This window comes from Schistocerca gregaria, chromosome 4, assembly GCF_023897955.1.
Source record: "Schistocerca gregaria isolate iqSchGreg1 chromosome 4, iqSchGreg1.2, whole genome shotgun sequence".
Lineage (NCBI taxonomy): Eukaryota > Metazoa > Arthropoda > Insecta > Orthoptera > Acrididae > Schistocerca > Schistocerca gregaria.
The window spans coordinates 316,786,303-316,798,365 of record NC_064923.1 but is presented as its reverse complement, the minus strand read 5'-3'; the positions used below and the strand labels follow the sequence as shown (position 1 = coordinate 316,798,365).

General features: G+C 42.3%; 1 protein-coding gene across 2 annotated transcripts in view; it reads right to left on the bottom strand.

The window, feature by feature from the left end:
• Window positions 1-12,063, bottom strand: part of LOC126266962 (probable proline--tRNA ligase, mitochondrial) — a 102,042-nt gene that overhangs the window by 60,908 nt on the left and 29,071 nt on the right. For both annotated transcript variants that reach the window (XM_049971685.1, XM_049971686.1), the window contains exon 2: window positions 2,107-2,284. In XM_049971685.1, the coding sequence (XP_049827642.1) occupies window positions 2,107-2,284 (178 nt within the window). The remainder of the gene's footprint in view (window positions 1-2,106; window positions 2,285-12,063) is intronic.

Sequence of the window (12,063 nt, the reverse complement as noted above, 5' to 3'; positions counted from 1 at the left end):
CTACCACAAATATGGGAACAGTATGAACGATGGATTTGTAAGATACCTCAGCATCAAATTTCCCAAGACAGAAATCTTCTGTTTATTGTACGTCCATAATTGCCTAGTCACAGGTGATAGGATTGAAGAAACCAACTGAAAATATGTCTGAGAATTGATGATAGCGGCTGCAGAACCAGTATCCACCTGCATGTGAACATCCCGACCAAGTATTTGGACAGTGAGGTATAACTTCTCTGAAATGGAGGAAGTACAATTGACAGACAACACAGAAGCAGAATCAGTGTCACACTCATGAACACCAGGTATGCGGCCAGATTTGCAAACAGAGGACACATGACCCCTCTTTTTGCATTTGTGAAACATGGCCCAACATTGGGGACAATCCTCCCGTGAATGTCGTAAAACACCGCGTACATGAAGGAAGTTGCCGGGGGTTTTGCTGTAGTTTCTTAGAGGTTTGCTGAGGGTTAGGCTGAGGCTGCGCTTGGGAGCGTACTACAGCCATGTCGGCCGGCGGGGACACATTGCATCAACAGCGTACAGAGGTTGTATTTCCCCGACTTCACCCCATGCCTCTATTTGCACCCCAGTGGCACGAGAAACTTCAAAAGACTGGAAGGTGGATATGACCTCATCGAGAGTTGGATTCACCAATTGAAGGGCACGTTGCCTAACTTCTTTGGTGGCCGCCGATAATAGCATCCCGTACCATGGAATCGGCGTAGGATTCTTTGTGAACTTCAGTAACAAATTGACACTTTCGACTGAGGCCGTGAAGTTCAGCTGCCTTGGCACGATAGGATTGATTCGGTTGTTTTTGACAATGATAAAAGGCAACACAAGAGGCTACCACATGCCTATGCTTTTGAAAATATATGGACAGAAGTGAGCACATTTCAGCAAAGGACAATGACGGAGGATCTTTCAAGGGAGCCAACTGCAACAACAACCGATACATTTGAGGTGAAATCCATGAAACGAACAGAGACTTACATGTTTGGTCATCCGCTACATGAAATGCCAGGAAGTGCTGTTGAAGACGTTTTTCGTAATCTGACCAGTCTCCCACCGTCTCGCCGTAAGGAGGAAATGGAGGGATAGACAACGACGAAGACGCCCTGCATTGGATGCTGTGACGAAATCACAAATCGCCGATGTGAGAAGCGTTTGCTGTTCAATGAGACCTTGCAATAGTTGCTCTAAACTAGCCATGGCACCCGTGGGTCAACGATGAAAAAGAAAAATTCACTACCTCGCCACCAATTGCTATAACGTCAAATCGAACAATGATATTTCTAGGACAACACAATACATGTAAGTCACAGATCACATAAACGAAGTAAGATGTGTGTACACTGGAAGAGTCAAATCAACACCGCGTCCAAGTCTAGCAGTCCATGGCTGCCTAGCCACTTAGGTGGCACAGCTGCTGCATGGCTGGCAGACAGCGCCGCATGTAAAGAATGTGTGTAACTGTGCGCGGCACTTTGAAAGATCGGCGAGTCATAACAATAGTATCACCTCATTTCCGTCCTATGTGGATTGGAGAGTCTTAAGTTGGTTCCCTGACCCTAACAAAAGCTGTAGAAGTTTTGTATATAGGGACAGGATTTTAGTATCCACCTCTACCCCTTTCTCAGCTAAGGTTTGTACAGCAGCAGAATGGTTAGGTAAATCAAAGGCCTTTCCAAAATCTGCAAAAGCTATACAGAGAGACATCTGATATTCATTTGCTCCACTAACCACTTCCCAGAGAGCGTAAATGTCATCTAGCAAGCAGAAGTTGCTGTGTGTTGTACAATGTTACTGTATGTGCATTATATGTCACAGTACTTTAGTATAGAGAATAAATGAAGAAAGTTAATCTCATGAAAGAGATAGTAGATGATACACAATATGATCACACTGCATTGTTCTTATGTAGCTAATGTTCACAAAGACACACCCTCCCACATGCACACACAGGCACACACACACACACACATTTACTCTTCAAATGGCAGTAAGCTTCGTATATTTTTAACAAATCTGCTGTTAACATGAGCAACATATTCTCTCAATTAATGTTAAATTATGGTACTTCATAACAAAGTTTAAACAAACCTGATGCTTTCCACAACTGTGCATTTGTCAATAATGGTAATAGTATTTTTTGTGCACCAATAGTTTGCATGTACTTTTCAACAATGTTAACAAGTTTTTGCAAAGCTCTTTCTCCAAGAGGTAACAGATGAAAAAATCCTGGGCTAGCAGCTCTTATAAAGCCCATGTCCAGCATCAGCTAGAAGAACAGAGGAACATAATATTAAATTGGACATGAGGAGAGGTACACTCACTGCCTTTAAATTCAACTGTGAGGCATTAATGATGATATTTAGTATGATGATATTCACTACAATAATTGTTTCACTTATCACATAATGTATGCACAGTTTTTTGTAGCAACTGAAAGTGCAAATGTTCCTCTGTGTTTTGTTTTATTAACTCCATTTATTTTCAGCAGTGAAATGAAACTAAAATAGAATACATAATCTCAATATATTACCTTCGCTATGCATTACTGATACTCTTTACTAGTTGTGAGTAACAGCATACATATGGAGGACAACTGTAGTGAAGTGGTGCCCTGTCCCACTAAAGATGAAATGCTGCTGATGAACTACACTTCTTCTTCAATTTCAGTAATACACTTGCATCACCCAAAGAAGTACCACTTTCCATAAAAGCTTTGTAATCAAAAAATCTTTTTGTTGAGATCAAAAAATCAACAAAGTCTACTAAAGTGGGTTTTCATGAAACAAATTACTAATAATTGAATATACTGGCTGAAATATGTCACTGTACAAGAAGGTGGATAAAGAAATATTCTTCAACATTTTAGAAAAGGTTAAGTATGAGTAGAGCATTGAGACTGATGACAAATAATACACTGTCTAAGTTACAATTTAGAGTTTTACTTTTTTAAAAATATGTTTCATGTCTGTCAAGAACTCTTTAGTAAGTCTCTGTTAAATGAATATTAGATACAAGTATATTGATTCTTGTACAGCACAAGCTTTTGCTGCTGGCATCAGTCTCCACAAAATTCTTCTGGGTTGCAGATCTGGCCAGACTATATTGCAATAAAATAACATTTTGACATGTTCCTCACCCATGAGAATCACCTCATTTTTGGGTCTATGGAATGAAAACTGAACCTAATCTAATCTAATATTTGGTCACCATTGTGTGTACCTTCATCAGCTTTTGGAATACTACTATCACAATGCAACTCTAACATAATGCTACCATTACAGCTTCTACAACTCTTCAAAAGGAGTAAATAAAATTTGTTGACTGTTTGGATGACTGGTGCAGGAGGGAAAGAGCTAAGATTCTTGATCAAACATAGTTTATGATGGAATTTTGTTGGTCTAAATGAACAAGTCATACTGGTGCATCTTTTGTGATGTGGTGCTACTCCCACAATGTCAGATATTGGCTAGGATGGGTCACTGCACTGTGCACCTTTTGCGGAAGTGTTGACAGGTGTGTGTGATGGGGTGGGTTGGTTAGTAGTTACATTTTCTATAGAGACAGGAATGATTTTTTTTTACTGATATGTTGTCGAAGAAGTCAGATTAAAAGATACGTATACGTATTAGTTTCAGTGGATGGCCACATGCTGCTCATTTACAAGTTCCTAAATTTAATGTTAATGAACATATTCAGTCCTACTCATGCATCTCTCTCTCTCTCTCTCTCTCTCTCTCTCTCTCTCTCTCTTACCCCCTTTTTTATGGGCTAGTGGTTTTCACATAAAATTTTCTCTCTGGAACAGAAGGAATTGTCCAGAAGAAATGATTTTAAGTTAGGTTTAAAACTTGTTTTGATACCAGTCAGACATTTTATATTATTAGGTACATGAAAAAATATTGTTGATGAATATTGAATGCCTTTCTGAGTACCTAACAGTTTTACTAATGGGTAATAAAGCCCATTTTCTCAAATATTGCAAGTAACGACATCACTATTCTTGTCATATTGTTGAGAGATTAATTATTTATGATGAATTTCTTTAGTGTGTGTGTGGGCCCCTCGTACACCAACCTATTTATAGGTCACTTAGAGGACGCCTTCTTGGTTACCCAAGCCTTCATGAAATCCTCCCCACCCCACCAAGAGTGTCTTTCTGCCGTCCACCTAACCTTCGTAACCTTTTGGTTCATCAATATGAAATCCCCAAACCACCTTCCCTGCCCTCTGGCTCCTACTCTTGTAACCGCCCCCGGTGTAAAACCTGTCCTATGCACCCTCCCACCGCCACCCACTCCAGTCCTGTAACCCGGAAGGCGAACACGATCAAAGGCAGAGTCACATGTGAAAGCACCCACGTGATTTACCAACTGACATGCCAACACTGTGTAACCTTCTATGTGGGAATGACCAGCAATAAACTGTCCATTCGCATGAATGGACACAGGCAGACAGTGTTTGTTGGTAATGAGGACCACCCTGTGGCTTAACATGCCTAGGTGCATGGCCAGCACATCTTGGCACAGTGTTTCACTGTCCGGGTTATCTGGATACTTCCCACTGACACCAACCTAGCAGAACTCCGGTGATGGGAACTTGTCCTTCAATATATTCTCTCTTCCCGTTACCCACCAGGCCTCAACCTCTGCTAATTTCAAGTTGTCACCCCTCATACATCACCTGTCATTCAACGACATCTTTGAATTGTACTTCCACCTTGACCGACATCTTTGCATTTACATATGACTGCCTGTGTCTGTATGTGTGCAGATGGATATGTGTGTGTGTGTGCGAGTGTATACCTGTCCTTTTTTCCCTCTAAGGTAAGTATTTCCGCTCCCGGGATTGGAATGACTCATTACCCTCTCCCTTAAAACCCACATCATTCCGTCTTTCCCTCTCATTGCCTCCTTCCTGATGAAGCAACCTTGGGTTGCGAAAGCTTGATGACTTTGGGTGATCACAACATAATACTCTCAATGCTTACTTTCATTGTAAGTAATGAGTTATGCCAGGAAATAATTCCATAAGACATTATTAAATGGGAATATGCCAATTTTAGGAGGCTGTTTAGTTTGTTTCCAAGAGTAGCACTTCTATGAAGAGCAAAATTAGATGAACTTAATTGTTTGATCAGTTTAGTGATTGTCTGTTCCAGTTCCAAGTTTTCACCCAAAAATTTGGAACATTCTAACATGCTTACTGGCTCCTGTTCATATGTTACTTCAGTTATTTGTATGGCTATTTGTTATACAGAACTGGATACAGTGACTTTTCTCAAATCTAAGGGAGAATCTATTTTCAGAGATCCACTTAATGATTTTATTGAAGAACTTTATTAACTTGTTTCATTACTTTCTCTTTAATGAGATTTATTGTAACACAAGTATCATCTGAGAAATGTGCCAGTTCTGCCTGATGAATGTTAAGGAACAGAGGCAGACCAAAAATTGAACCCTGTGTGACTCTTTTCATGATTTCTCTGTCAGAAAATTTTCTCTCCTTCTGACACTGACTAAATTATTCAGCACACATTTTGCATTCTATTTGAACTACAATTCAAATCTTTTTTTTTGTATAGTCATAATTTAAGTTCTTCTAAGAGAGTAACATGATTTATACAATCAAACGTCTTGAACAGATCACACAACATACAAACTGGCAATATTTTAAGGCTTGTAATATCTGGTGAGTGAGTGTACAAATGGCATTTTCAGTCATGCAAACCTTCTGGAATCCAATCTTCGGTGTACCAAGTAAATTGTTTCTGTTGAAATGTAAGACTACACTTGTGTACATTACTTTTCAGAATATTTTTGAAAAAGACACCAGTAAAGAAACCGAGCAGTAATAATTCGAGTCTTTTATTTCACATTTCTTATAATGAGGTTTAACAATGGCATATTTTAATGAGTGAAAAAATTCCTGTGCCAGTGAAGCACTACATACACCACTAACAGCATTAATAATATAGTTACGACAACTGCTCAGAATTCTGTTTGAAATTCTATCAACACCATAAGAGCTTTAATTTTTGAGAACTTTTATAATTCTATTAAGTTCAGTAAAGGATGTTGTGCTAATTATTGTTGCTCAAAGTTTTGTGGAATGACATTTTTAATATGTTTTTATTGTGATACGCCGATCATTCAAAGTGCCGCTGCGCAATTACGCACGTCCTCTACATGCGGTGCTGTCTGCCAGCCATGCAGCAGCCACACCACTTAAGCGGCAAGCCAGCAAGCAGCCCCTAGACTTGGACTTAGTGTTCATTCGAATTTTAACGTGTTAGCATGTCTTGTTTTGTCAACTTGCTCAGTGACTTATATGTGTTGTGTCGTTTTGAAATATATTGGCTACTGTCCAGCAACTATTGCAAGGTCTCATTGAACAGCAAACGCTTCTAACATCGGCAATTCGCAATTTCGTCGCAACGTCAAATGCAGGGCGTTACTTGTCGTTGTCTATACCTCCTTTTCCTCCTTACGATGAGACGGTGGAAGACTGATCTGATTATGAAAAACGTCTTCAACACACTTCTTGGCATTTCATGTCACGGACGAACAAACATGTAAGTCTCTGTTCCCTTCCTGGATTTCACCTCAAATGTATTGGTTGTTGTCGCAATTGGCTCCTTTGTCTTTGTCCTTTGCTGAAATGTGCTCATTACTGTCTGTCTATTTTCAAAAGCAAACACATGTGGTAGTGTCTAATGTTGCCTTTTATCGTTGTCAAAAACAACCGCATCAATCCTATCATACTTGGGTTGCTGAACTTCACGGCCTCAGTCAAAAGTGTCAATTTGTTACTGACATTCACAAAGAATCCTATGCCGATTCCATGGTACAGGTTGCTATTATCCGGTCGGTGCCCGACAAAGAAGTTAGGCAACGTGCCCTTCTGTTGGCAAACCCGACTCTAGATGAAGTCCTATAAATCGCGCAGTCTTTTGAAATTTCTCACGCTGCTGGAGTGCAAATAGAGGCATGGGGTGACGTCGGGGAAATACAACCTCTGTGCGCTGTTGACGACATGTGCGGTGCGTCCCTGCCAGCCGACGTGGCTGCAGTACGCTCCCACAAGCAGCCTCAGCCTAACCGTAAAAAACTCTAAGAAACTGCAGCAAAACCCCCAGCAACTTCCTTCATGTCTGCAGTGTTTTACGAAACATTCATGGGAGGATTGTCCCCAACGTTGGGCTGTGTGTCACAATTGCAAAAAGAAGGGTCATGTGTCTTCCATTTGCAAATCCGACCGCATACATGATGTTCATAAACATGATGCTGATTCTGATTCTGTGTTGTCTGTCCATTGTACTTCTTCCCTTTCAGGGAAGTTATTCCTCACTGTCCAAATACTTGGTCGAGAGGTTTGCATGCAGGTGGATACTGGTTCTGCTGCCACTATCATTAATTCTCAGACGTATCTTCAGTTGGGTTCACCACTCCTATCACCTGTGCAATTTAATGCTGAGGTACCTTACAAATCCATCGTTCGCACTGTTTCCATATTTGTGGTCGACCAGAGTAACACAGAGAATCTTTTCGGTTTCGATGCCTTTCGCATTTTTGGGTTCTCCATAAATGACCCTGTCATTATCATCTCTGATGCCATTCCTTATGCTCAATTGGTTTCCTTGTTGCTGACCTTTTCATCCCTTTTTCTCCTGGGTTAGGTAGTGTAAATGACTTTGAAGCTCATACCATGCTCAAACGCACTGCTCAGCCTAAATTTTTTTGGGCTCGGCCCATTCCTGTTGCTAAGCTCAATGGTGCTATTCGTCTCTGTGGCGATTTTAAAACCACTGTCAATGCGCAATGCCTCATCGACACGTACTCTATGCCCCGACTTGAAGAATTGTTCACTAAACTTGCGGGAGGCCAGTATTTTTCTAAAATTGACCTCTCGGAAGCTTATCATCAACTTCCTCTCGACGCTACTTCCCGTCAGTTTCTGGTCCGTAACACAACTTTTGGCCTCTATCAATACCAACGATTGCAAATCGGGGTTGCCAGCACTGCTGCTCTCTTTCAGTGGTTCTTGGAACAATTATTGCTCCCTGTCCCTGGGTGTATAAATTACACAGATGAGATTGTTTTCACTGGCTCCACCACTAAAGAACATCTTCAGAACCTCTGCACACTTTTTCATGTCTTACAGACTGCCAGTCTTAAGTGTAATCTTCAGAAATCACAATTTTTTCAGGCATCTATCACATACTTGGGGTTTTAACTCTCTCAGGATGGTATTCGTCTGCTTCAGCAAACTGTCGCTGCGATCGATGCCCTTCCTCGCCCTACATCTGTTAAGGAACTGCAGGCCTTCTTGGGGAAAATAGCATATATCACAAATTTTTACCGTAACCTGTGTCAGTGGCTCAGCCATTGCATAAAAACGTGCCTTTTCACTGGTCCGAGTCATGCGATGCGGCTTTCCAGAAATTGAAGACTATGCTGAAACAGGCCCCGTGCTTGGTTACTTATCGCCCTGGCCAACACCTTGTTCTTGCCACAGACGCCTCTCAATACAGGGTAAGTGCAGTCCTTGCGCACCGTTTTTCTGATGGCTCTGAACAACCCATTGCTTATGCCTCCAAAACACTCACGCATGCTCAACAAAAGAATTCTCAAATTGAAAAAGAAGCTTTGGCCATTATTTATGCTCTTCATAAGTTTGGTTTTTTTCTCTATGGATCCAAATTTCATCCTGTTACGGACCACAAGCCACTTGTTTCCTTGTTTCATCCATCAACGTCACTTCTCGACAAGGCTGCACACCGCCTCCAGCGTTGGGCTCTTTACTTGTCTTGTTTCAATTATGAGATTCATTTCCGGCCGAGGGGTCAACATGTGAATGCTGATGCACTGTCTTGCCTTCCCATGGGTCCTGATCTGGCATTCAATAGGGACGAACTTTTGTGTTTCCACCTGGATGTTGCCAAGCAGCGGGTTGTGGACGGATTCCCCATCACCAGGGACCATCTGGCGGCTGCTAAGGGTTCTGATCCTACCCTCTCCCGGGTTTTACGCTGTATTCAGAAGGGTTGGCCAGATCGTCCGTCCGCTAAGACTTGTGACCTGTTGTGGAACTACTACGCTTTGCACTACCGTCTCAAGGCTAGGGATGGTGTTATCCTCCTTTCCACCGACAATGCTTCGCCGCGTGTGGTGGTACCTACATCTTTGCGTGCTTCGGCCTTGCACCTCCTTCACCAAGGGCTCTGGGGTGTCTCTCGCACAAAATCTCTGGCGCGCCGTCAAGTGTACTGGCCTGGCATCGACTCTCAAATAGCGCACATGGTTGCTGTCTGTGGCCCTTGTGTGTCACAGGCTGCTGCCCCGAAGTCATCTTTGTCACCATGGCCTTCGGCTGACATGCCCTGGGATAGCATTCGTGCTGACTTCGCAGGACCTTTTTTAGGTACTTATTGGCTCCTTGTAATTGACGCTTACTCTTACTTTCCTTTTATTGTCCGTTGCACGTCGCCTACCACTGCGGCAACCACAAGTGCTCTCGCCCACATTTTTTCTTTGGAAGGCCTCGCCTCCACTCTTGTTACTGATAATGGTCTACAATTTGCCTCTTCCGAATTTGCAGATTTTTGTGCTCGTCACGGCGTTATGCATGTCATGGCCCCTCCGTTCCATCCACAATCAAACGGTGAGGCTGAACGACTGGTCTGCACATTTAAGGCTCAGATGTGGAAACTCCTGACTTCTGCTGCTGATGATGCGCTTCTCCAGTTTCTGGCTTCTTACCATTTCATCCCCATGGGCGACCACAGCCCGGCTGAGCTCTTACATGGTCGAAAGCCTCGCACCCTATTTCATCTTCTGCAGCCTTCCACCTCAAGGTCGCGGGTGTCTTCTCTTGGCCGATTCACCGCCGTTGACCTTGTCTGGATACGGGGATATGGCAGGTGGCCAAAATGGAGGTCGGGCCGCATCTTACAACACCATGGCCAATGCCTGTATGAATTCCAGACGCACACGGAGGTTGCAGTGCGTCATTCGGACCAGCTTCGACCTCGTGTGCAGCAACGCCTGTTCTGAATGGTGCTACACCAACTTCGGCTACCTGACGTTCAGGATCTTGGCATCTCTCATTACTCACAACGCAGACCTCTCACCGTCATCTCGGTGCCAGTACAAGAACGGATGCCACCAGGAGACGTGCCCATACAGGAACTGGATGACCATCATCTGTCGGAGCCGATCTACTAGCCTCCTTCTCCTATGGAGGCCGACACATCATCCATGTCTCCTGTTATAACACCTGGACTTGCCGCAACGGGCAGATTGGTGCACAGGGCCCTAGCAGATTCGACCCCTATGTCTCCTGTCATCGTGACCTGTTATCATTGGGGACAAATCTGTCCATATGGGAAGCCTCCTCCTCGAGACTTTACGACCAGTCAAACAACGCCTATGGATGTGAGCAATCCACAGGCCACCTCCATCGAGACCAGTGAAAAAATTTCAAAGCAGGGAAAAGTGTTGTGACTCGCCGACCATTCAAAGTGCCGCTGCATAATTACATGCATCCTCTACATGTGGCGCTGTCTGCCAGCCATGCAGCAGCCGCACCACCTAAGCGGCCAGCCAGCCAGCGGCTGCTAGACTTGGATTCAGTGCTTATTCGAATGTTACTGTGTTCACATGTCTTGTTTTGTCAACTTGCTCAGTGACTTAGATGTGTTGTGTCGTTTTGAAATACATGTGTTCGACTTGACATTATAACAGTTCTCATGATTCTTCAACAGAACCATTCGACCCCATTTTGTTGCTATATTTGGGAAGTGATTGTTAAATATACTTGCAACTTGTGAATTATTAGTCATAACATTGTCACCTAGTTTGATTGTGATCATATACTGTGCACTGAATAGTTGTCCCATGTATCAGTTCACAATATCCTGTACAGTTTAATCTTATTATCTGCATTATTGATCTGGCATGATTTGCATTTTCATTAAAAAATTTTAGGCCTCTCCTTAAAATATTACAGTATTTTTTGTGAAATACATGAAATGCCTGCTCTTAACTTTTTTCATCTTTACATAAATACTTCTTTTCCACTTATTTGATATTTTAGTCACCTTTTTAATTGGGTTTTTATGAATAACTTTTTAGGAAAACTGCTTTCAAATCTTGACACAAATTTACTATGAATCTATACCTATAACTATATGTACCTCATACCACACCACCTCTTTCAACTTATTCTTAAAATAATAATACCAGAGACGGAAAGTTGCTACTCACCACATAGCAGAGATGTTGAGCCGCGATAGGCACAACAAAAAGATTCACTCATTTATAGCTTTTGGCTATTAAGGCCTTTGTCAGCAGTAGACACACACGCACACACACTCATGCAAACGCAACCTGCACACACGTCTGCAATCTCAGAGAACTGAAACCACAGTGTGTGTCTACTGCTGACAAAGGCTTTAATGGACGAAAGCTATAAGTTAAATTAGATGTTAAACTCTGTTGGGTGTATTGGTTCTATGTGCTTTTTTCAGGTGTAGTGGTGTCAGAAATATTGGGAACCTCTGATCTAAGTAGTGTGTCTAGAGTTTTCATTATGTTCAACATTTATGGAATGCAATCTTATGATCCAGTCAACAGCAAATTGTTAGAAGTGACTTCTTAGAAACATGTTTGTAAATTGGTTGAATTTACTGTTGTTCAGTTCCTGTCAAGGGGACAGTCTGCTCTGGTAGCTGAGTTGTGCCTCCTCATTTTTCCTGTGCATTGTTCAAAAGTAGAACAGCAGAGACGTAACTTGAAGGTGGCTTGATGAACCATTTCTCAGTCACTTAATTGCAAATTGCAGAGTAATCATGTATATCAATGAAAATAATCAATTTCTGAAAATGTAATAGGATAGATAAAAAATATATTTATCAAGTGGCAGCAGGAGAACACACGTATAAAAGGTGATACACATGTAAGCTTTTGGAGCCAGTGGCTCCTTCAAGAGAGAGAGAGAGAGAGAGAGAGAGAGAGAGAGAGAGAGAGAGAGAGATAGATACATAGA